We start from the raw sequence: 26264 nt of genomic DNA, 5'->3' as shown, positions 1-26264 counted from the left end.
CCCTTCACCTCAAGTTCTGGTTGATCTTCTAGGTCACCATGATTTCTGTGGGTTAAGTGGTTGTGTGGGTTGGTTCTGTTCTTGAGCAAGAACTGGATGAACACTGTGTTGCTCTAACTTCACCCTTCCCTGGTGAATTCCTTATCTGGTCGACTGCTACAGTTTCTAGGGTTTGTGCTGCTTTTATATGAACCCTACTCCTTCCCTGGCTTTGACACACAAGCCTGGCTTGCTTTGTGACTAAGCTGATGCATGGCCTTGCTGTGGCTTGCCTAGCTCAAGCTCTCATATGTTGAAACTTGAGCCCTCTGTGGTGCTCAGTCTTGGTCTGCTTGCTCCTATCTTGTGCTGTCCAGGCTTTGGACAAGCACAAGTGTGCAGTGACAGTGTACTCTGTCCAAACTGAATTTCTGTTATGTATTCACTCTGTCCAAACTGAATTTCTAACACTTAACATTCTGGCTAGCACTTTTGATTCTGTTTTGCAGGTTTGAAATTGAATATGACCAGAAGATATTCTTCAAGGCATTTAGTCTAGGTTTTAGTTTAGGACAATATGGTAATTTTCCTTTTTCATTTATGTTTATTATTCATCAATTCTTGTATCAAGAATATTGTAAAGACAATGTAATCTATGTTGATTATCAATAAAGCTCAAGTTTTTGTTTATGAGCTTTTGCTTTATGTAATGTTTATATTCTGGATTAAATATTGTATTTAATATTCAATTTGAAATTCAAAGTCATTTGATTTCATAAGTTGTGTTTGAATTGTGAATTCCATATTTATATTGCTTAATGCTTATTGTTAAATGTATTAACACTTGTCAAATGAAATCATTCCCCAAATCAATAAGATACAAAAGAGATCATGTCGAAATTTCCCTAACTCACATTGCCTAACCCTAAGTGCAAAATGAGAGAGAACCTCGATCCCTCTTAGGTCTAGTTGCAATAAGGCGCGAAAATTTCCCCCGTTTTGCGATGAAATGCACATCCCATTTCTAAATCTACCCTTCGTTGTTCCTATGTTCTGGGTTATTACAAACATAGCAAAAGAGGCAATGTGAAATAAAAGGTAGAATCTGTCAAAACAGAACAGTCCGTAAAGACGAATTTTTTAGAGGCACTTAACGTGCTCAGATGAAGAAGCTCAAATTGAATGAAAGTTGCGTACATATCTGAGGATCACTCATGAATTTTCGCTGATTTTTCTGTGTTACCTACAGAGAGACCTACTCAAATTCGTGACAGCAAGAAATCTGTTTCTGCGCAGTAATCCAAATCTAGTATCAACCTTACTATCAAAGACTTTACGTGGCACAACAATGCAATAAAATAAAGATAAGGAGAGGTTGCTACAGTAGTAACAACTTCCAAGACACAAATATAAAACAAAAATTACAGAAATAAAATAATGGGTTGTCTCCCATAAGCGCTTTTCTTTAACGCCTTTCAGCTAGGCGCAGAAAGTGTGAATCAAGTATTATCAAGAGATGAAGCATTAACAGAGGAGTTGGGAGTTTTATCAACAATGCATTGTATCTTATCTATGTAAGTTTTAGAGGCTCCTCTTTCATTTCTTTTAGGCTTACTATCCTCCTCAAATAAATTTTCAGGAACAATCCAATCAAAATTCTTTTCTAGTGCCTCGTGCATTCCTAAGAACTTACAAGGTATTGGTACTTTAATCTTCCCCTCACAATTGACTTTAATAGTGTACTTTAGTCTATCTTTTTCCATCTTTTCAAGGGTATTTGCAAAATTGGTATAAAAGCCAAGCATCTTATGTTTAATAAAGACTTTTCTAGCTTCTCTAGCTACATCACCGAATTCTTTAAGAAGGGTTTCTAAAACAAAATCTTTCTTTTCTCCTTCTTCTATATCACAGAGTGTAAGAAACATATGTTGCATTATAGGGTTGAGATTAACAAATCTAGCTTCCAACATGTGTACTAAAGTGGCAGTAGCAATTTCATAAGTAGGAGCAAGTTCTACCAAGTGTCTATCTTCAAAATCTTTAACTGTACTAACATGAGTGAAAAATTCTTCTATATTATCTCTTCCAATGATAGACCCATGCCCTACTGGTATATCTTTCAGAGTGAACTTAGGAGGAAGCATGATGAAATAAACAAAAGGTAAATAAAGTAAATGCAAGTAGCTAATTTTTTGTGTTTTTGATATAAAGAAAGCAAACAAAAGGTAAATAAAGTAAAGCAAGTAACTAATTTTTTTGTATTTTTGATATAAAGAAAGCAAACAAAACAGAAAATAAAATAAAGTAAAGCAAGACAATAACAAAGTAAAGAGATTGGATGTGAGAGACTCCCCTTGCATCGTGTCTTGATCTCCCCGGCAACGGTGCCAGAAAAAGAGCTTGATGACGCGTAAAACACACGCCCGTTGGGAACCCCAAGAGGAAGGTGTGATGCGTACAACAGCAAGTTTTCCCTCAGTAAGAAACCAAGGTTATCGAACCAGTAGGAGATGAAGGCCACGTGAAGGTTGTTGGTGGAGGAGTATAGTGCGGCGCAACACCAGAGATTCCGGCGCCAACGTGGAACCTGCACAACACAATCAAAATACTTTGCCCCAACTTAATAGTGAGGTTGTCAATCTCACTGGCTTGCTCTAAACAAAGGATTAAACGTATGGTGTGGAGAATGATGTTTGTTTGCGAAGAACAACAGAGAACAATGACTGCATTAGATTGTATTCAGATGTAAAAGAATGGACCGGGGTCCACAGTTCACTAGTGGTGTCTCTCTAATAAGATAAATAGCATGTTGGGTGAACAAATTACAGTTGGGCAATTGACAAATAGAGAGGGCATAACAATGCACATACATATCATGATGACTAATATGAGATTTACTTAGGGCATTACGACAAATAACATAGACCGCTATCCAGCATGCATCTATGCCTAAAAAGTCCACCTTCGGGTTAGCATCCGCACCCCTTCCGGTATTAAGTTGCAAACAACAGACAATTGCATTAAGTATGGTGCGTAATGTAATCAACACAAATATACTTAGACAAAGCATTGATGTTTTATCCCTAGTGGCAACAGCACATCCACAACCTTAGAACTTTCTGTCACTGTCCCATATTCAATGGAGGCATGAACCCACTATCGAGCATAAATACTCCCTCTTGGAGTCACAAGTATCAACTTGGCCAGAGCCTCTACTAGCAACGGAGAGCATGCAAGATCATAAACAACACATATATGATAGATCAATAATCAACTTGACATAGTATTCCATATTCATCGGATCCCAACAAACACAACATGTAGCATTACAAATAGATGATCTTGATCATGATAGGCAGCTCACAAGATCTAAACATGATAGCACAAGAGGAGAAGACAACCATATAGCTACTGCTATGGACCCATAGTCCAAGGATGAACTACTCACGCATCAGTCCGGAGGCGATCATGGTGATGTAGAGTCCTCCGGGTGATGATTCCCCTCTCCGGCAGGGTGCCGGAGGTGATCTCCTGAATCCCCTGAGATGGGATTGGCGGCGGCGGCGGCGTCTATAGAACTTTTCTCGTATCATGGCTCTCGGTAATAGGGTTTTTGCGACGAAGAGTTTAACTAGGTGGAAGGGCAGAGTCGGGGGCTCACGAGGGGCCCACACCATAGGGCGGCGCGGGCCCCTCCTTTGCTGCGCCGCCAGGTGGTGTCGCCACCTCGTGGCCCCACTTCGTATCTCCTTCGGTCTTCTGGAAAGCTCCGTGGAAAATAAGACCCTGGGCTTTTGTTTCGTCCAATTCCGAGAATATTTCCTGTGTAGGATTTCTGAAACCAAAAACAGCAGAAAATAGGAACTGACGCTTCGGCATCTTGTTAATAGGTTAGTGCCGGAAAATGCGTATAAATGATATAAAGTGTATATAAAACATATGAGTATTGTCATAAAACTAGCATGGAACATAAGAAATTATAGATACGTTTGAGACGTATCAGTACCCGAAGGGTATACCCATGTCACACAGTCTAAAAATGCTTCCATTTGCATCACATACACATAAAACTTGTTTCATGCTTCCAACGCCAACCAAATGAAACCAAACAACTCTCATATATGAAAACAAGTAAATGTCCAGAGATCTATTGAAACTAAAATAAATTTAAAAGTGGAGCGTGTCTCTCTCTAACGCAAAATGCATAACAGTAGAGCGTGTCTCACACCAAAATAAACATGCAAAACAGTGGAGCGTGTCTCACTCCAATGTAACTATGCAAAGCGGTGGAGTGTGTCTCACTCCAAAGTAAACATGAATGATGGGATCCAACTTTATTGAAAGTAAACACACAACAAAAAGTAAAGGCGCTCCAAAGATAACACATATCACATGAAGGAATAAAAATATAGCGTGTTCAAAAATGACCTGGTGCTTTTTGTTGATGAAGAGGGGATACCTTGGGCATCCCCAAGCTTTGACGGTTGTACTTCTTGGATATTTCTTGGGGGATCCAGGGGACATCCCCAAGCTTGAGCTCTTGTCCATGCTTCATATTATTGCATCATTCTTCTCTCCATACACTTGAAAACTTCCTTCACACAAAACTCAGCACAATTGATTAGGAACATTACTGCAAATAAAAATATATCACCAGCAAGGCTTGAGTAATGGAACATATCAAACACTCATTTTAACATGTGATACTGTAGCTACTTCTTCCCAAAGATCTTTTTCACAAAAGAACTAAAAAGGACAAAGCATAAGACGCAAATGCAAAACATGGCAGAAATCTGTCAAAACAGACCAGTAGGCAGAGATTGAAATTAAAGAAATAATTCTGTTGCTCAAATAGAAAAATTCTGAACTAATGAAAGTTAGCTAACATACTGGGGCATAAGCAAAAAAATTTGCATCTCAAAATAAGGTTCTGGAGATTTTTAAGAATTTTTGTTCGTGAACAGAACAGAATCTGTTTCAGAAATGCAAATACCCCAAACACTGCTTTCTTTCTATTAGAGGCTACCCTTGGCATAAAAACGAAATAAAAAAGATAAGGAGAGGTTATTACAGTAGCAATAACTTCAAAGACTCAACAACGCAAAAATAACGGAAATAAAACATGGGTTATCTCGCATAAGCGCTTTTCTTTAACGCCTTTGAGCTAGGCGCGGAAAGGGTGCAAATCAAGTATTATCAAGAGGTAAAGCAACAAGATCAATTACTTCTTCCAAAACACCATTTGTATCATCAAGTACCTTAGACACCTCTGAAGATCCAACATGCAATTTACTCTTAGTTGCAGTAAAAGTTTTATCAAATTTAAACATATCACGGGTTTTTGGTTTGGGTGCCTTAGGGACATACATAAATTTTTGTTCTTTCCCAACAAAAGCTCCCTCCTTTTTGAAACCAAAAGAGGAAAAAGATGAACTCAAAGTTTTCATAGCTTCTTCAAGTTTACCAATTCTAATAGTTCTATCATCATTTGCAATGCTATCCTCCAAAACAGCAATTTTTTTATTGATTCCTCCTATCAACTCATTAGTATGGATAGCATTAAAAAGTAAATTGGGCAAACTTTTCTCTAAAGAATCTAGTCTTTTTGCCACCTCTTCTAAACTGATCTCAGTTTTAGCAACATTAATGGGAGGACTTCCTACTAAACTTTCAATTAAAACATAGGCTTCCAAAGCGGGAGCACCTAGAAAATCACCACCAATAAGAGTATCTAGAACATATCTATTCCAAGTAGAAATGCCAACATAGAAATTCCTAAGAAGAATCATAGTAGAATATTTCTTAGTACATCTATGATGAGCATCAAATATTCTATACCAAGCATCTTTCAAACTTTCACCCCCTTATTGCTTAAAAGTACGAACCTCAACTTCAGGGACATTCATTTTGCAAAGTAAAATAAACAACACAAATAAAAACTATACTAATTTTTTTTTGGATTTTCGATATAAAATGCAAGCAAGATAAAAATAAAATATGCAAGCAAAACAATAACAAAGTAAAAGAGTTGAGAGTGAGAGAGTCCCCTCGCAGAAGAGATGTTTTTCTCCCTGGCAACGGCGCCCGAAAAAGTCTTTGCTGAGCGTGGAGTTGATGAAGGAGAATTTATACGCAACGTTGAGTGGAACCCCAAGATGAAGGTATGATGAGCACAAACATGAAATTTTCCCTCAGTAAGAAACCAAGGTTTATCGACCAGTAGGAGAAAAACGTTCTCTCCCGAGGTGTTGCGAACCGACTCGTGGTAGGGCGCACTGCCAGCGTCAGCAGCTAGCAATGTGGAGACCTGCACACAAATAACCAACAACTTTGTCCCCAACTTTCAGCGAGGTTCTCAAGCTCACTGATTTTGCTGAAAACAAAGGATTAAACGAACCATGTGGAAGAAGAATTGTTTGCAGAGAAGAGAACAGAAAAATGTTGTAGAAGATTGCAATTAAAAGAAGAAGGACCGGGGTCCACAGTTCACTAGAGGCGCCTCTCCAATAAAATAAATATGTTGGGTAAACAAATTACAGATGGGCAATTGGCAAACAGAGATTCTACGCTAATGGTTGGTGTAGAATACATGCTATGAAAGTATGCGGGCATTACAACAATATACATAGACCGTAATCCAAATGCATCTATGACTAATAATCCACCTTCAGGATTGCATACGCAACACCCTCCAGTATTAAGTTGCAAGCAACAGACTATCGCTTTAAGCAATGTGTGTAAAGTAAACGATGAAACTACCCTTGAATAGAACACCGCTGTTTTCTCCCTAGTAGCAACAACACATCTACAACCGTAGAGAACAAGGTCACTTCCCATGATTAAATAGAGGCATGAACCCACTATCGAGCATAAATACTCCCTCTTGGAGTCGCTAGCATCTACTTGGCCAGAGCATCTACTAGAAACGGAGAGCATGCAAGATCATAATAACATAATACATAATCTCAACTAAAGCAATCTCTCTATAAATTGGATCCACATCAAACCAACATGTAGCAATTACAAATAGATGATCTTGATCATGTTAGGCAGCTCACTAGATCTATACATGAAGCACAACAAGGAGAGGACAACCATATAACTACTGCTATGGACCCTTGGTCCCGTGGAGGACTACTCACGCATCACCTCTGATGAAGACATGGCGATGTAGAGGCCTTCGACGGTGATTTCCCTCACCGACAGGGTGCGGGGATGGATTGCAGAACCCTCCCAAACTAGGGTTTCGGTTGACAGCGGCGTTGAAACTTTTCGTGGATGGAGGCTCCGGTCCCTGGGGTTTTCCCGATACGAGGAATAAATAGGCGGAAGGGCGGAGCAAACGAGGCGACAAGGCGCCAGTACATGGGCCAGGCGCGGCCAAGGGTGGGGCCGCGCCTGCCCTATGTACTGCCACGTGGTAGCTCTCCTACGCGTGTCCTTCTGGCTCCATCTTCGTCCTGAAAAAATAAGACTCTGGGCTTTTGTTTCGTCCAATTCCGAGAAACTTTCATGTACAACTTTTCTGAAACACAAAAATAGCAGAAAACAGGAACTAGCACTGCGGCACTGCGTTAATAGGTTAGTCCCAGAAAATACTAAAAAGTGTGGAAAAGAGCACATAAAACATATAAGAATTGTAACAAAACAATCATGGAGCATCAAAAGTTATAGATACGTTTGGGACGTATCACTAGGTAGGGTTCTATTGTCACTCATTTAGTTCTTTATACTAAGGATGTTGAATATGGTCTAAATTTATTTACTAGTAGTTTCCCTATCATTTTATGTGATGGATGATATCTACTTATTATACTAGGTTTACCTTATGGCTTATTCTCCTATTTCTCCAAAGCATGATCATGATATTATCATGATCAAGTTATTCTTAATAGCTCCTTACTTAAAGTTCCTAGAGTTTTATGATCATTACCCAATGGTGATGATCATGCATGGTATGGGCTTCCTAAAGTATCACTAGAAGTATTTGGCTATGGTTATACCAATTACCCCTCTCACTCCACAAGGACTTGGATTATAATCTATGGCCCACTCAAGGACTGATGATGCGATTATCTAAATATGTGGTCTGCCTAAGAATTCTATCTTGCTATCTTTTGTAGCTTGTTCTTTGGGAATTGTGATAAACCTGCATCTTGCGGCATGCCTCCACCTCTAGCTGCTTCATCTTGGTCCTACCTAATGTGTGGAGTGGCCTAATCCTTTAGTTATGTTGTACCATGGTACTTGGATGATCAAATGGGGGTATGGGAGGTTCCTTTTATAGGCTTGAGCAAGCTCTAGTATCATGACACATAGGTGGGTGACTCTTGGTTTGATTTGATGAGTAAGGTGTTTGGTTGTCATGCTCTCATTCATAGCAATCTTTTAAGCATGAGGTGGCATAGCCTGGGATGCAAGCTATGTAGATATTTCCATCCTAGGTGGCCTTATCATTATCCTTTAGTTTTCTTTATTTTTGGGCATCCAAGTGGCATTTAGTACTAAATGGTTTGTGGATGATTTTATGCTTGTGGGTGAGTCACTATATCATATGTGATTGTATTTATATTATAATTGGAATCAAAATGTCAAATATAAGGATTATACCCCAAGTTTAAATGGTGATGTTTGATTTCACTAAGGTATGATCATATGAGTTTCAAAATACTCATAGTTATTTATTCAAATAGTTTGAACTATAATTCGTAATGTAAACGAATTTAGTTTTGTGATATTCCATATATTTTATAAGTTATGCTTTAATTAAGAATATGTGGCTTTTATGCATTTTAGACCCTGGTTTTTACCATATTTGGTAATAAGTTTAGAATTGAACTAGGTTTAACACAAAGGTAATTTCTTAACTTTTAAGTGTTAATAACTTAGAGTTTGATTCTTATCTATCTGATGATTATAGGCCTCTCCCATCTCTAGGGTTTAATGATAAGCTTGTGTTGGTGTTGAGTTCAAAAGTTTAGTTCAAGAAATACCATGAGGTTCATGGTAGGGATATTTATTTGTTTAAGACATGGAAAATATAAGTTAAGAATAGTTTCTCTATTTTATTGTTACTTGATTTATATTTGAATAGATGTTCATATGTTATGGCAAGGAATACCATATTATGATCTTTTATAAGATCAAGTGGTTGATCCTCAATTAATGTGTTGTTGTGTTAGTTTTAGTTCCATTTGATCTAACCCCTTAGATCAAATCATCTCTACCCAAAACAAGTTTTAGCAAAAGTCACATTGTGGTTTATAGCGCTTGACTTGATGATCTACTTCAATTCCATCAACTCAAGTGAAACTTCAGTTACTATGACATGTTTTGCTTGAAAGCGCGAAAATTCCCCGGATTTTCTATGCATGAATGCAATGCACATATCTGTTTCCTCTATTTTTGTAACCCCACATCCTGGGATATTACACGGGGTTACTTAGGAGCTTTGGTGATTTTGGCGCGGCGGCGATAAGGGCTCAGTAGCAGCGGGATGCAAGAACGAGGGAAGAAGAAGAAGATGGCAGGGGAGAGATGAGTAAATCTCTGGGTCCCCTTTATAAAGGAAAAGTTACTCAAGATTTCGGCTGGTGGATTTGTGCCGTAAAAATGGGTGCAGATCTGGCTCAACACGTGTCAGAATAATAAGCAAGCTAGAGGATCATTACCTCCACTACACACGGAAATTGAGGAGACGCTTCGGTTAACACACAATGTTCGGTCATTTCCAAAACTAACCGCTCAGATAGGGGATGGGCCGCTAGGTTATGTCCCATCAGTGTCGCTACTGCGGTTGCCAAGTCATTGCTGATGTCATGAAAGTTATCGACTCCCTTTGACGGAGCATTCGAATGGAAGAAACATCTGAAAGAAACTACAAATTTCGGCTACTCGAACTGAATCTATGCACGGTTGAAAATATCTGTCCCTAGACTCGGAGGCTACTCCCATCGGGAGCGCTGGACGCGCACCCGATATCAAACGACTTCAAATCTACAACGAACAAGAAGATTCAATTTTCTTCGATTTATCAAGATATTCAGATGAAACCAACTATAGTCCATGCTAGAAATTTCGCTTCGGCCAGTCACTCGGGGGCTACAGATGTGGGCATTACCCTTCGGGTACCCGACATTAGCCTACCTCCCTGGGCCCAATTAGGGGCCCACGAAGATTGCCCCAGACTAAGGTGGGCCCATACGTCGGTTGCAACGAAGGAGACCTACCAGAAGATGAGTTTTGGATGAACAAGACAAGAAGGCATCGGTAAAGGAAAGATTAGGTTAGATCTCAATATAACCTAGTATAATTCGGAGAACTCTCGGGATATAACACCCCAAAATTTCAAAACAAAGAAACATAATTTCCTTATCTTCAAAATTTGGAGCCAACATTTTTTTTGGATTTGCATTACCTTAAGTGCATAGTGTTCATGCATGTATGGTGATTTCTTGCCATGCTTGTTTGTTTGAAGCTTGAACATGTGCTAAACCCTAAACCCTACCTCTTCTCAAAAATCAAAGAGAAACCAAGAAAAGGAAAACAAATAAAAAGGTGAAGCATATATGGGCATAAAGCCATATTGGCAAATATAGGTCTATGCCCTATCTACTTTACCAAAATGGTTGTGAACCATGGTTGAACTCAACCTAACACTAAATGAACCCTAAACCTTGCTCTTTGGAGTCAAAAAGAAACAAAGCAAAAGAAAATTAAAAAAAGCATATGTGAGCTCATGGCCACTTTTCCAAATCTTACCTAGGCCACGATTACTTTGTATAAATGGTTTGAAAACATTTCTAAACTCAAAAGAATACATTTTGGTGAAAGAAAATCAAAACAAAAGAAAAGAAAATGGAAAATGCAAGTCACATATGATAATGGTCATATGTGACAATTTTAACATCTTACCCACTTTGAGCCCTTGTAGTAAGCAATTCCTAAACTAAACTTTCTCAACTCTTTGCACCTCATCCAAGTACTCATCAAGGTGAACAAAATGGTGAAGACCAACCTTCCAAACTCATTCTCAATTTCTTAATCTAATCAAGCAAAGTTGCAACATCAAATTAGATTCAAGATCATATCCATTTTGGATTTTCACAAAACCACCCAAATTTGCAAACCAACACCACCAACAGAGGCCTAACATTATTTGAATCACAACCATACAAAAGTTTGCCAAAATTCAAATATTTTGTTCATACGGCCATTTGGTCGAGCACTTGGTGTGCACCAATCTACCAACTCCATTCTCTCTTTTAACCATTGTGTATTAGCCTAAACCAGAGACCTTTGGTGATCATCATTGTACTTATTCCTCCCCTGGACCAAACCCTGCTCTTTGCACCACTGTTCATGGAGAGAATTGACCAAAACATGCCCATGCCAATCACCATGTCATCCTCATGCCAACCCCTCTCACCAGCCCTCTCCTCTCACCATCAGCTAGTCCTGGAGCTTGCCCTGCAACCCCTGAACACGCATGTACCTGCCCTTGGCCAAGGAGAGCACGATCTGACCCAGAACACGACGCACCCAGACACGCCCAGATGCGCCAGGATCGGCATGGACACGCCACGGGCACGCCAGTGCACCACCTCGTCCCGTCACGTCGGACTTCCCCTCGCCCTCTCCTCTCGCCCGTAGCCTCGCCACGACACCAGGAAGCCCCCAGACATGCTCACCTGCCCGCGCTAGCCCTGTAGCCGCCGTCACCATCGACGATCGCCGCCGCGGTACTACGAGGACGACGACGTTGCCCAAGCTACTCCGTCCATCCCCTGCTGCGCAATGACGCGCACTAGGACCGCCTTGATGTCGCCAACATGATGCACCCACTCCCTTGACCTCTAGCGACCTCTAGCACCGTCGCCACCATCCACCTGCCCGTACCCCCTCGGCCACCTCGCGATCCTATAAAAGGAGGCCTCCCCCTTGCCGTTTCTTCATACCATTCTTCTTCCCTCTCCTCACTAAGCCTCCTCAAGCGAACCCGCCGTCCAATTTCACCCATAGTGCGTTGATTTCATCCACCCCCGGAGCTGCCGCGACCACCGTTGGCTTCCTCATCGTCCGCAACATCACTCTGCCTCGTCGCCGACCATCGCCGGAGCCCAGGTGAGCCGTCGACCCCCCACCGCCGTCGCCAGTAGGGTTGGGTCTCGTCGGAGACGACGACCGTGCGTCGTTGGATCGCCTTCTAATCCTACGGCATCCATTCACGCGTACCGCTTCGGGTGTTAAGACCCACTGACGGGTGGAGCCCCTTGTCAGGCGGCCTGCTGCGCGCGAGACGCCTAGCTGGGCCAACCCTTTTTCTTTCCCCCCTCTCTGGCCCGTTTAGGTTTCCCGCGCATCCAGTTAATTCAAATTCGATTTAATCTTTTCAGCTAAAATTCAATACTGGTGCTTGATTCAAATTTAAATAAAACAAAATCTACTGAGCCAAAATTGATGAACTTTTTATTTCTGGAAAGCTTATAAAATCCTCTATCCAACTACACTGGTCTCAAACCTAGATTCATTGTAGAATTCATGTAGTAAAAATAACAAGGCAGTGCCTTTTTCAAATTCAAACATTTATTAAAAATCAACCATAATGAATTTTGAGGAGATTCCAATTCTCATAATTCACATTTCAAACCCTCTATTTGTTTATGCAAAAATATGACATGGTTGTTTCATGTGATCATGGGCTAAATTCAAATAGTGGCTATGTGGCCATTTCTAGCCCATTTAAATTACTTCAAATTTAGTATTTCAAATCTATGAGGTGTAGCCTCTCATTTAAATCACTTTCACAAGTAATTCAATGTGAGGTGATGACACTTGTCTTCATGACCCCATATGTTATTACTTGCGATATTAAATCTTTCCAAAGTAGTATTTAAAGGGTATGAGATATAGTGTCTCATTTAAATCATTTTCCCAAATGGTAAATATGAAGTATTGACTTTGGTCAACATGATCTCATACTTATTATTTGAGGATATTAACCTTAGTATTATTCAATGAGAGGAATTTATTCCTCAAAGAAAATAAATAGAAACCCTAATAAATATTTCAATGAGAGGAAATTATTTTAAAAGGAACCAAGTCAACCATCATGATTATAATGTTGTGATGATAGATTAGCTTGTATGATCCCTTTGAGTGTTAAGTCTAGTACTTAAGCATTGTTTGGTGATTGTATCCTCGTATCCGTTTATAGACGCTAGTCCCGAAGACTACGAAGAAGAAGAGGTCATCTACGAAGAAGAAGACCACTTTGACAACTGTACCAACCAAGGCAAGCTATTACCAATACAAGATATTACTATGAGCAAGCTCTACTAGAGCAAGCCACCCTTGCAATATTCTTTTTTTTACAGATTTATCCAAGCCCAAGTTTTTATCTTGCAATCATTTACTTTGTTTACCAAAGATTTTTCTTATAATTGATAATGGTCTAGAGGTAGCATACTACACGAGTTTCAAACTTAGCCTAGAGAGCAAAATTTTAGTTAGCACCCCTCATGATTAGTTGCTAGTGCTAAAACTAAAATTGACTACTCTAGATGGGAACTTGTGAATCAAATGACTTTGAAAACCTTGGAATGATGAGTCATTATATTGAAAGTTTTGAAGGTGAATATGAACTTCGGTGAACAATGTGACTCTTTGACAAAAACTGATGGTTGGGTTCGGATGCGATACCATTCCAATTTTTAAGTACCCCCACAATACCTGAATCTGGGTAGGGCTTAACTGGAAACTTATGTATTTTAGTATGGGTTCCCTCTGAACAAGCGTCATAGAGGTTATGCCGAGGCTGCCTCCGTTGAAAGTGAAATGACGTGAAATGAGGTGAATGTCTTACCCAAGCCCTTTGCAGTTCCCAGGATGGTGGTTTGCCATGGCTGGGAGGCCAAACTCATAGGGATAGGTGCCTATACTAGGGTATGTAAATGAAAGGTTATGATTGGTAGTCCGCATACTGAGTGTGATAAATTAGGGCCAGTTACCCCTGACGGATTATTGCAATTGTTGTGGCACAAATGTACAACATCTGCAGAGTGTTAAACTATTTGAATAGCCGCGTCCTCGGTCATGGACAGTTGGAAAGGCCATACTGTTCCGTCATCATAACTTTTCAAAATGTGACTGGTGACTTGTGACTTGAACTTGAAATGTGACTTGGACTTGAATCACAACAGAGTTGTGGGAATGACACTAATGTTCCCACCTGAGTATTTTAGGTCAATAGTGAGTCCTTGCTATAAAGTGTTTATGAAATAAATTTGGCTTTGTGCAAATGAACCTAGAAGCTTAGAATACCTATTAGAGCTATTAGTACTTCTATTAGTATTAGTTTGCGAGTACTTTAAAAGTACTCATGGCTTTGTCACTGGCTATTCAAATGGCCAGACTATGAAGAGGAGCCTCAGTACCATGAAGATGGACAACAAGACGTCTATGATAACTAGGACTATTTCCTGACGTCAAGCGTTGCCTGTGGAATAGATGGACCACTACTACTTTGCTTCCGCTATGTGTTTTGTAATTGATCATTAGATCAACTATTATTGTAAGACTGGATCATGTGATCCCTTGATGTAAGGCTATTATGGTTTGTAATGAATGATGTTCTGTGATATCAATCTATTATGTCTCGCAAAAACAATATTCCTGGGATTGCGATGTATGGCATAATAGGCATCTGGACTTAAAAATCCAGGTGTTCACACGGGATCTGGCCTGATATATAAAGGCTAGGAGAGGGCCTACCGAACAACAGAACCACAATACACGAAACCACCACAACTTCGTACACAAACCCTAGAATCCTTGCCTCCCGGCAAGTCAACCATAGTAGTCTACCGGCTATCCCATTGTTACCCGTTTACTCAATAAATCAAGACCGGACAAGTAGGAAGTAAGGGTTTTACGTAATCGAGGGCCCTGAACCTAGGTAAATCTCTCTCCCTGTTTGTTTGGTATCCGATGTCTCGTGCTAGCCTACATGATTCTGTCAACCCTAAACCCCTCATGGTGGGCATTGTCGAGGAGCACCCTCGTCACCCGGTTCCCGCCTTGAGGAAATCCCTAAGTGGACAAGTGAGCTAGGCCTTTGTGGCGTTTCTCACAGGAGACCTGGGTGAGGCCTTCGTGACGTTGGTTAGGCCTTTGTGGCGACCACACCCCTCCAAACGTAGACATACTTCCCATCAAAAGGAAGAAACTACGGGAATCATCTCCGTGTCTCCGCGTGCTCCACTCTCGGTTACCTCTATTCTTGATTGCACCTTTATATCTTGTCAAGCTATATCTTGCTTAGTTGTATACCTTGTCATGTAGGTAAATTCACATAGTTCCATGTCTAGAGAATTTACCTTTGTGTCAAGCCTAAATTGAAAACGAACTAAAAATTGGGTAGCACCTAATCACCCCCTCTTTGTGTTGTGCATGATCACACAACCAGTCATGACCTCCCACATGGTCCGATGGCTCCATGTCCTAGCAGGGTGCCGAACTATAGCCCAACGAGATTGCAACACACGAAATGCCGGCTCCACATCCTTCTTACATGCTTCTTGCTCTTTAGCAAACCTACTCTCTTTCTCATTCTGAGGTATGAAGATTGTCTTCAAAAGTGTGGACCATTGAGGATAGATACCATCAGCTAGGTTGTACCCTTTGTAATAGAGGCGACCATTTACCTTATACTAGACCGACAAAGCATGGCCTTCAACAAGGAGAGTGGACACTGAAGATCGCTGAAGTACACTAATTTCATTGTTTGAGCCTGCAATTTCGACGAAAGCATGGCGTCTTGAACAAAGGATTGGTCCTGCCATTTACCTCCGTGCATGGCCGACCACTCGGCCACATTTAATCGCCAGGAGCTGGCCCTTAACCGAGCCCCTGCTCGTGCTGGTCCTGATCATGGACGAGAAGGACCATGACCTCGAAGAACTCAGTGTCATCGTCAGGCTCGTCGGAGGACGTGTCGATGGCATTGCTGTAGAAAAACTCGTCTGAACTGTCGGCCATGATCTACGTAGGGTATAGCACACTTGAGAAACATATTGCATCCATGAACATTTTAAAAAAGGACGGCGAGACCTGCAGATCACCTTGCCGACTTAGTAGGAATTCGATCGAACATGCCGTGGGCAGCACGGACGCCGGGTGGCGTCGAGCTGGACGACGGCGCCCAGGACACCCAACAACTCTAGCGAGAGACCCTGACGCGGACTTCAGCGGTATGCATCCGAAACTGTTGCCCTAGTCGGAAGGTGGAGGCGACGGTTGCGGAGGAACGCGAGAGAGCTGGGACGTGAAATGTCTATATGCGTGGGCCGTTGAAGATGACTTATGGGCATCTCCAGCGGCGCGACGCATTTCAGACACCCAAAATGTCCGCGGGCGTCCGTTTGCATCGCCTGGCGGACGCGGAAGTGGTCGCGCGTCCGTTTGCGTCTGGGGCTAGCTCCAGCGGGGCGACGCATTTTGGGCACAGGCCAGAATTCAAAAAAGAGGAACTAGCGTCAAGTTTGCACGAAATTTTACACCTGCAAATTGAGGGCTGAGACAAGTTCATCACACTTTGCAGATGCCACGACGCAAAGTTGAGTCCAAAAGGGGCACAACAAGGCCTGAACAGCAATAAAAATGTCCAAAAGCAGGCCAAGGTGCTAGGTGCATGGCGCCGACGATCAGGCGTCTCGCGCACGGATTTCGGCGCGCCTCTTCATGAACCAGGCCCTGGTGTTGTCGTCGACGATACTCAAGTCGACTAGCATGATCCGAGTGTCCTCTCCAAGGATCTTAGCCTTGGCGTCCATCCTCCTAGCCTAAACTTCAACCAATTTGGCCTCGGAGTCTGCCTTCTGGACCTCAATTACCTCTTTCGCGAGGTTGTGGTAGATGGCAGTTGCGGCCTCTTTTTCCAGACGCCTCTTCTCGTCCCTAGCAGCCAAGGCGGCACGGTTGTCGGCCATTTTCTTCTCCATGCTCTGGGTGAACGCAATGGCCTGCGCCTCCCGGACAAGATCGGCCTTGGTAGCCTTATGGCCTCGTGGACGAGGTGGAAGGGATGGACGGCCTTGATCGTCGTCTTCGTCGTCGAGGTTGATCGCTGTCCCATTCCTCACAGCTTCGTTGTATGACGCAAAGCTTGTCATCCACTTGTTGGCGTTCTTGAGCACGTCCCAGCAATGGACCATATGGAAGCCCTTCTTATGCGTCGCCCTGAACTTCTCCAAGGCGCGGGATACCTGCAATCATAGCCGCCAATGATGTACATACAATGATGCAAATAGTGTAGAATGATGATGGTTGTGTCGTCTTTACCACTGTCATGACGCCAGCGCCGCTTACGGGGTTGTTAATAGCATGTTCGACCGCCGAGCAGAACTTGCTTGTCTCTTGTTTGATGTAGTTCCATCTTTTCCGGAGGGACTCTTCCGTCCGAGGGCTTGTGATATGGTAGGGCGGGTGCATCCTGGTCTCGTTGTACCGCTGCAAGACCTTGGCCCAATAGACCTTGCCCTTTTGCTGCGCGCCATTAATACAATCATGGCTCGTTGCCAGCCACGCTTCACACAAACACTTATCCTCGTCGTCGACGAAGCCTTGTGTCCTTAGGCTCTTCCCCTTCTTCTTCGTAGCAATGTCAGGCTGTGTTGGCGCGTCGTCGAAGTCGTCGACGGACACGGGTGTTGGCTGCGTCTGCTGGGTGGCGAACAGCCGTGCGGTTTCGATGTCCTCCGCATCTTGCGTTGCTGCCCAGTCATCATGCGGGCCTATCCCGGCCGGATCACCGCGAACGAAGCCGCCACCGTAGATAATTTGCTGGATGTGTGAGTCATGGCGGTCCTTCCAATAGTCATACGAATGACCGGACATCAGACGCATGATACACAACACTCGCACACATTGACAGAGCTGACGTAACGGGTCGTCCATCGTCGGGGCAGGCGGCGCCATTTCGTCGAACATGATGCGGGGATGTGGCATGCTCTCCTCCGGCACCTGGCGCGCCTTCCGTGTCGCGCCCGGGCAGGATTCACCGCTTCTAGGCGTCCGGTTGAGGTCGGGAACCGGCGCCCCGTTGAACTGCTCCGGCGGCCCGGTCAACTGCACCGATGGCAGGCCAGAGGCGAACCGCGACGCCGGGTGGCCCTGCGAGGGAGCGGGAGTTCCAGGGCGCAGCTGGGAACTTACCTAGCTCACCGACAAGGCCGGAGGAGCGACGCCGGCGATCCCCTCTCTCTTGACGAGCATGTAGCCCTCCGCTAAGGTCGGATGGAGAGCTACTTGCGCCACATCGGCTTTGATCTGCATCTGCCAGGCCTGCTGGTTGGCGGCCGCGGCAGTCTTGATCTTCTGGTTCTTGCGCTGGCCGCGACGCTTCGCGGCCTCGATGATATTCTCCTCCGCGGAGAGCACCTTCTTTGCCGCCTTCGGCTTTGCCTCCCGGCCGCCACCGTTGGCGGCCCGCTTTGCTTCCGCCGGAGTTGCAGCCTCCATTCTGGCTATGGTCGTGGCTACGGGGGACTGTGGGGCGGCGGCGGGTGCGAGGGTTTGCTCCGCATCCATGGCGGTGGCTGCGGTGGCGAGGACGTCCATCGCTTCTGGACTGCTCGCGTCGGTCTAGTTTGCAATTTCTCGTGGGGAATGGCCAGTGGCGGGGATAATATCGGCCTCCCTGCCACTGACGCAAACCTGGCGTATATTTGGGCCAGGTTTGCGTCTCCGCGGACGGTCCGGTCACTTTGCGTCGTCCCGCTGGAGCAGGCCCCAAACGCATTTCCGATCACATCAAACACAAACGGTCGCTCAGCGTTCGTTTGCGTCGCACCGCTGGAGATGTGCTAATACCCTTTTCCTGCTCCCATTGCCTATCGCCCCGAGTCGGTTGGAGAAACCCGTGTAGAGCAACCCACAAACCACAAGCCGGTACGCGACACGGGCGGCCATATGCGGGTCCTGAAACGAGGCGACCGGGGCCAGTGCCAGTGCAGGGACAACGGAGTGTGGCCAGCACGTCGACACGCTTCGCCGTCACCGCACGGATCCGCGGCGTGAGGCGGCCATGCGAACCCGTGTGCGTGCCCACCACGACCCCAAGAATCACAGAGCGAGCGAGCGATGCCGCATCGGCATCACAAGGGGAAGGGGATCACCGCGGCGATAAGGGGAGCGGATAGAGCGCGGGCGCGGCAGCCAATCAGCGCCCGGAGGCCAGCACACGCCCATCTCCTGGATTCCGCTGCCACTTCCACCCAGCATGTGGTGGCTTAACGCTTAACCCAACCCACGCGCACCCACTCCCATCATCTGACCCTGCCAGCCACCCCAAAACTCGCGCGGGGAATAGAAAATTGGACCCCGAGACCCAGTCCCACTGCCCGCGGGCCCCGCACCCCATCTTCCACCGCCCCCTTAACCTCCGCTCCAAGCTCCCAGACTCCATCCTCTCCTCCCCCTTCTCCCTCGCAGGCGCCGCGCCTCCTCCTCCTCCATCCCGGCGACCGGCGACGCCCGCCGACGGAGAGACGGAGGGCGGGAGAGGCGTATAAGGATTCCTCCTCCTCTCCTCTCTCGTCTCTCTGTTTTTATCTATCTACCTACGGTTCGTGGGCCGGGCCGAACAAGGACGAAGCCCGCCACCACCGCCGCCGCCGTTTCTGTTGGTCTGATGATGGCGGGAGCGACGTCAGCCACGGCCGCCGCGGGCGCATTCGCCGCCGCCGGCGCCAAGGCGCGGGGGTCCTCCGCCGCCGCGTGCGCGAGGGTCGTCGCCGCCGGCGGCCGGAGGCGCTGCGGGGTCGTGCGATGCGACGCCGGCGGGGACGCCCAGGCCGTCGCCAAGGCCGCCAGCATCGCCGCGCTCGAGCAGTTCAAGATCTCCGCCGACCGTGAGTACCTTTGCGCCCCTTCCCCCTTCCCCCTCTCCGAATTTCGTTTTCGCAGTTTCCCTAGTCCTGCCTCCTGGGCTGTGAAGGCTACGTTGGTTTACTATGGTGGCGCGCGAATTAGGGGATCTCTGTGGTATTTTGCGGTCGTTGAGGAAGTTGATGCAAGTTTTGGCTACTAGTATGTGTCGATTTGTGGGTACCTGGGCAAGAGAAGAAGAAAAAGGTGGGGGAACTGCATTGTTCACCCCCGGTTTTGCTTCGATTGATGCAAGCACATGCAGGATTTTTGCCGGTTGGTTGTTGACCTATCATTGCTAATGAGTTGTGTTCACAGCACATCTGTTGAGCTGACTAATAATAAGTTGAAGAGGTAGGAGACCAAGCAGTTTGCGACGTGCGAGTCTAGATACCGAGGTCTTGTGCCAACAGAGAGGAATCGGTTTACGGCATATAACAGATGATTGAAATAGGAGACGATGAATTTGTGCGATATCCTGAGGAATTTCTTGATTATTAGTTCTCTTTCTGCACCGAGTTGTTGAATGATTGGCAAGTTGTAGTGGTAGCTGATCTTGGAGCCAACGCGCTTCACAGGTTGGTGGAACGTTTGCGCTTCCTATGTTCTTTGGTGGGCGATTTCCTTTTTCAACAAAAGGACTTGGCATAGCCGCTTTAACGAAATGGTGTTGTTAGTGTTGCAGCATAAACCAAGGAGCCTGCCTGACTAATAATACCAAATATACTAGTATAAATACAGATCATAGAATATAGGACGGTAAGAATGGACGGTAGTTGTACCATGCTTTGGGCACCAGATTTTGGCAAATTGCAGGAAAAACGTGGCTTCTTGTTCTCTTTGTTCTGTAACTTTAGTCGCCGGCTGACAAAACACCGAATTATGATTTTGGAATATATATATATATATATATGTCCTACTCCACTATTGTAAGCACGCAATATCCCCACTCCCCAGTTGTAGCTACAACTAAGTGAAGAAATCTGTATGGTGATTTTCAGTTAAATTTAATTCCACTCTTTCAGTTAAAACTATGTATGTTGGTTCACTATTTGACAATGTTTTGTTCTTACTACCAGGGTACATGAAGGAAAGGAGTAGCATAGCTGTAATAGGCCTCAGCGTACACACAGCACCTGTGGAGATGCGCGAAAAGCTTGCTGTCGCAGAGGAACTATGGCCCCGTGCTATTGCAGAACTCACCGGTCTCAACCATATCGAAGAGGCTGCTGTTCTTAGTACCTGCAACAGAATGGAAATATATGTGGTGGCTTTATCGTGGAACCGTGGTATTAGAGAAGTTGTAGACTGGATGTCAACGGTAAGCATTATTTGATTGAATGTTTGTTTGCCCTTTTCCAGTATTTTGCCCACCTTTTCCCTTTTTGGTTGCTCAGGAACCCGGTATTGAGAAAGAAGCTCTAATGCCCATGCTGTTATGTTTTTTGCAGAAAAGTGGAATTCCCGCTTCCGAGCTCAGGGAGCATCTCTTTATGTTGCGTGACAGTGATGCTACACGCCACCTGTTTGAGGTATCAGCTGGGCTTGACTCTTTGGTTCTTGGAGAAGGACAAATCCTTGCTCAGGTTAAACAAGTTGTCAGGAATGGGCAAAACAGTGGAGGCTTGGGAAAGAACATTGATAGGATGTTCAAGGATGCAATCACGGCTGGAAAGCGTGTCCGCTGCGAGACAAACATATCAGCTGGTGCTGTGTCTGTCAGTTCAGCAGCAGTTGAACTGGCCCTTATGAAGCTTCCAAGGTCTGAATGCTTGTCAGCTAGAATGCTTTTGATTGGTGCTGGCAAAATGGGCAAACTAGTGGTCAAACATTTGATTGCCAAAGGATGCACAAAGGTTGTTGTGGTGAACCGCTCGGTTGAAAGGGTGGATGCCATTCGTGAAGAGATGAAAGACATCGAGATTGTGTACAGGCCTCTTGCAGAGATGTATGAAGCTGCTGCTGAAGCTGATGTCGTGTTCACAAGCACAGCATCTGAATCCTTATTGTTCACAAAGGAGCATGCAGGGGAGCTTCCTCCTATTTCTCTTGCTATGGGTGGTGTTCGTCTTTTTGTCGACATATCTGTCCCGAGGAATGTCGGTGCCTGTGTGTCCGAGGTGGAGCATGCACGGGTGTACAATGTTGATGACTTGAAAGAGGTGGTGGAAGCCAACAAGGAAGACCGTCTCAGGAAAGCATTGGAGGCCCAAACAATTATTACCCAAGAACTGAAACGGTTTGAGGCATGGAGGGACTCACTGGAGACTGTCCCGACCATCAAAAAGCTGAGGTCGTACGCGGACAGGATCAGGGCTTCCGAGCTTGAGAAGTGCCTCACAAAGATCGGGGAAGACAATCTCAATAAGAAGATGAGGAGGTCCATCGAGGAGCTCAGCACCGGCATAGTGAACAAGCTCCTTCACGGCCCATTGCAGCACCTGAGATGTGACGGCAGCGACAGCCGCACCCTTGACGAAACGCTTGAGAACATGCACGCGCTCAACAGAATGTTCAGCCTCGACACCGAGAAGGCAGTCCTCGAGCAGAAGATCAAGGCAAAGGTAGAGAAGACCCAAAGCTGAGACAAGTAAACAGCTCTCCGAATGTATATCTACTTATACCACTCTCAGAATGTTGCCACATTCTAGTCCCAATATTTTTTTGATCCTCCACTTACTGCTGAGTTTGTCAACTCTTTCGTGATTTAGCGCCATGGCAGCCTCCAAATCTGTTGAGAGAGGGTGTAGCAAAATATGTTTTGCTCCAAAACTGCCTGTGTACACTGTACATTAATGACTCTGGTTGCTGTGGCTAGAGCCCAATTTGTAAGCTGTACTATAATACGCTATTGGACAAAATAAACAGGAATATATCAGTGTGTTAATTGATACCTTTGCTGTGGTACTATTATGTAAGCTTGTGCTTCTTAGCTCCTGCATTTCTAATTGATGAGTGTCAACACATTTGAACTCTGAAGGTGTTCAGTCTGCTTAGAGGTGTTTCCTTGAAAAATGTCTTCTTAGAGATCAGTCGTCAGCGTTGTCTTAACAAAAATTGCCGTTGCTTTTCCTCTGTTTGCTCAGGACACCGTTTTTTCTTCTCCCCGCGCTCACCGTCTGGCTCTCAGTGTCCACGGCGCGGAAACGAGGCGGCGGTCGAGCGTTGCTGGTCACATCGGTGTGGTGTGGCGTCCAGTGTGATAATGCCTGTTGTTGATCGTCAACAGAGATGGGCTCTGTCGTTCTCGCCTCTCGTCTCATCACATCACGAGCGATTCAGGGAGGAAGATCGGGATTCAGGTAGTCGGCCGGACTTGATGCCGCTGCTGAGAGACTAGAGAGATGACAATAGGTGAAAAGATCGGATCTGAAAACAAAACGATTTACGCATTGGTGCGCTACCAAGAGTCAGCCTAACCATGTGATCCTTAGACACGATCGGTCAATCAGAATGACATGCTAAACAGAGGCCATTCATGTCACCTAGGCACCTAACTCAGTCTCAGTATACACATCAGATTCAGATGGGGTACGCAGCAAGCTTCTTAGGGCATCTCCAACCACGCGACCCAAACGGACGCGCTGGGCCGTCCGATTTGGGCCGTTTGGGTGGCCAAGCGGACACGCGGACAGCTGGCCAGCGCCTCAAGGTCCGTTTGCTACAACGCCTAACGCGCGGACGCAGCGCATAATCAAGTAAATAGAAAAACATTTGTAAAAATGCGAATTTAAACGAAATTTCATTGAACATATGCCCTATTTTGGGCAAATTTGTACATAGCCCTATTTTGGGCAAATCTTTACCTACTAATAAAGGAAGTAAGGTTTCTCCCCTCTATTTTCGTCCGTTTTAGATCTATCCATACTTTTTAGAAATATTTACAAGCAGTGCCACCGCTTAGTCACAAAAATGGTTCGTCCAGACTCCAGAGAGAAAAAACGATTCCGCGAACGGCCTTCACATCGGACGAACCCCCTTCATACACAGCCCATGAACTTGGGCTTCCTCTTTCTTAGGCCTAACAGATATTCACGAAAGCACGCAACCGGCGAATCCATCCAAAGAAAGCGTAGCTTTGATTTCAATAGTCCCACATCGCTTCCTTACAATCAATTTCACCGGTTTATATACCTTCGAATTTGGCTTGAATATCAGCAAGGGAATCATGAAGAAATAACACCATTGATGGATCTGAGATCCGCTGCCTGCATGAATTAAAGGAAAGGAATTAAAGGAGGGTGTTGCCGGCATCAAATGAGTGGAGCGATCAAAATAATTCTCCCTGAACTTGACCCGGACGGAGCCGACCGGAGGAAAGAGGCAAGCTCGGACACGAGCCGTTGGCGGTCGACGATGGCGGTGGTTGCTGAAACGAGCGGCCCGGAGGAGCTTGCGCTTGCCGGAAGTAGAGAAGAAGGAAGTCCGTCTGCCCAGAGGAGCTCGCGCTTGCCGGAAGTAGAGAAGAAGGAAGTCCGTCTGCTCCGGACGAGGTCGCCGAGAGAAGGCCCTGAAGAGGAGAATGGGCGGCGGGGCGAAGTGTGTGGAGGAGAACGACCAAGGGAAGATAGGTTCCGGTTGCTGGGCGCTCTCCCTCACAAACTAAAAAATCTTTTTTTTTTAAACGGGATTATGAGCTCCTTAGTTGCTAGGATGGTGTTTAAACGGGATTATGAGCTCCTTACTTGCTAGGATGGTGCATAAATAAAAAGAAGCACGTGCCTGCATCCTTCTTAAATAATAGTAGGCTACTCTTTCGTCACAAAAGATAAATGCATGGTGATATCTAAATGGCATCCATTTTATGGACAATTAAAGATCAATAGTACTTCGAAAATCTTTGCCTACGGAAACATTCAAAAATGAATAAAACTCCATAGGAAATATTTTGCAATTATGTCGTCTCCCGTCCGGTGCCTTGCAGTGTCGTATCGGAAACTAAAAAATCTTTTTTTTTAAACGGGATTATGAGCTCCTTAGTTGCTAGGATGGTGTTTAAACGGGATTATGAGCTCCTTACTTGCTAGGATGGTGCATAAATAAAAAGAAGCACGTGCCTGCATCCTTCTTAAATAATAGTAGGCTACTCTTTCGTCACAAAAGATAAATGCATGGTGATATCTAAATGGCATCCATTTTATGGACAATGTGGCGTTTTGGCTCATAGGAGCAAATGCTCCCATTATACAAAATAATTAAAAAACAATTCTAAAAATGTCAAAAAATTATGACATCAATTTTTTGGTGTACATCGTGACATTCTTTGTTAGTTCACAAGTTTTCATGGAGAAATAATATTTTATGTGGCGTGCACAAAAAAGACAAAAAAATGTCCTGTACGTAGTCGTGTTATAGCATCAAAATTTGTCTTTTTTACAGGAGCCACAAATTTTTTTAGTTTCTTTTAAAAACTTGTGCACGAACATAAAATGTGTAGATGTACATGAAAAAAATTACTTTAGAATTTTTTGACACTTCGAAATGTAGATTCACATAGTGGGAGCAAATGCTCCTATGAGCCAAAGTGAATATCCCGAATAAAACTCCATAGGAAATATTTTGCAATTATGTCGTCTCCCGTCCGGTGCCTTGCAGTGTCGTATCGGAAAGTTGTTTCTAAGGCCCGCTCGTCGTCGTCGAGGGCGACGAGCTCTAGGATCTCCCACGACAAGTTGGCGGCAGTTGGAACATATGTCGGTGCTGCCGGTGGTGGAGGTGGGGGTGGAGCAACCGGCGCAGCCCATGTACTGAACGACGGGGGTGAAGGGGCGGCGAGTGCGGGGCCGAGTTCCGCAACACCCGTTCGAGGGCTTCTTCTGTGATGCCTGCCGGTATGATCTCAGTGTACCGGTGCAACGGCGGAGGCGCCTGTGGCCCTCCGACACGAGGACTGAGAGCCTCGCGATATCGTCCTCGGTCATGGTGTCAGAGCCAGTGGGGGCGACGATGTCGTCGCTGTCATCCTTGGCCTCCTCGTTGTACTAGGCCAGTGGGGCGTCGTCAGCGACGGCTGGCGTGATTACGAGGCGCAACAGGGTGTGGGTGCGACGGAGGAGGACCGTACGGGTAGTCCCAGTCGCTGAGAAATCCCGCCTTCCTCCTGTTGTTTGTCTCGATCCCGCGCTAGGTGTGCCATCGATCAGAGTCGACGTCGTAGGTTGGGTCGGCGCGCACGGAGGTCTGGCAGTAGGTATCGCTGCCTGTGCTAGGAAGGTACACGTCCCGCCAGTTGCCACACGACACCCAATTGTCGTGCATGAGGCACGCCATCGCGAGCGGCACCCCGTTTGACTAGGCCTCCTTCACACCGCTGCTAGATGCCTCGAATTCTTTCTTCTTCTTCCCGATGGTGACGCAGC

The 26264-nt window shown here is 45.2% G+C and overlaps 2 protein-coding genes across 2 annotated transcripts; one reads left to right on the top strand and one right to left on the bottom strand.

The window, feature by feature from the left end:
* Nucleotides 1–16820: 16820 nt before the first annotated feature.
* Nucleotides 16821–18948, bottom strand: LOC127333534 (uncharacterized). The gene is made up of 3 exons (XM_051359918.2): nt 18850–18948; nt 17320–18150; nt 16821–17243 (listed from the first exon to the last, which is right to left on the bottom strand). The coding sequence occupies exons 1-3, from the start codon at nt 18946–18948 to the stop codon at nt 16821–16823; spliced, it is 1353 nt and encodes a 450-aa protein (XP_051215878.2).
* Nucleotides 18949–19290: 342 nt separating this feature from the next.
* Nucleotides 19291–22796, top strand: LOC127302810 (glutamyl-tRNA reductase 2). Its single transcript, XM_051333447.1, has 3 exons — nt 19291–19889; nt 20985–21226; nt 21357–22796. Exons 1-3 carry the CDS (start codon nt 19670–19672, stop codon nt 22488–22490), a joined length of 1596 nt encoding a protein of 531 aa, XP_051189407.1. The 5' UTR covers nt 19291–19669; the 3' UTR covers nt 22491–22796.
* The last annotated feature ends 3468 nt before the right edge of the window (nt 22797–26264 follow it).

The sequence above is a fragment of the Lolium perenne genome, chromosome 1, assembly GCF_019359855.2.
Source record: "Lolium perenne isolate Kyuss_39 chromosome 1, Kyuss_2.0, whole genome shotgun sequence".
Lineage (NCBI taxonomy): Eukaryota > Viridiplantae > Streptophyta > Magnoliopsida > Poales > Poaceae > Lolium > Lolium perenne.
This window is presented reverse-complemented; position numbering and strand designations above follow the sequence as displayed.

Excerpts from the sequence above, each read along its gene's own strand:
- LOC127333534 (XM_051359918.2), bottom strand. The coding sequence starts at position 18,948 with ATGGCCGCCCGTGTCGCGTACCGGCTTGTGGTTTGTGGGTTGCTCTAC. Across the intron at positions 18,151-18,849 it reads GCAATGGGAGCAGGAAAAGG|GGCCACCCGGCGTCGCGGTT; the intron begins GTATTAGCACAT and ends GCTCCCTCGCAG. Across the intron at positions 17,244-17,319 it reads GCGCTGGCGTCATGACAGTG|GTATCCCGCGCCTTGGAGAA; the intron begins GTAAAGACGACA and ends CTATGATTGCAG.
- LOC127302810 (XM_051333447.1), top strand. The coding sequence starts at position 19,670 with ATGATGGCGGGAGCGACGTCAGCCACGGCCGCCGCGGGCGCATTCGCC. Across the intron at positions 19,890-20,984 it reads GTTCAAGATCTCCGCCGACC|GGTACATGAAGGAAAGGAGT; the intron begins GTGAGTACCTTT and ends TCTTACTACCAG. Across the intron at positions 21,227-21,356 it reads TTGTAGACTGGATGTCAACG|AAAAGTGGAATTCCCGCTTC; the intron begins GTAAGCATTATT and ends TGTTTTTTGCAG.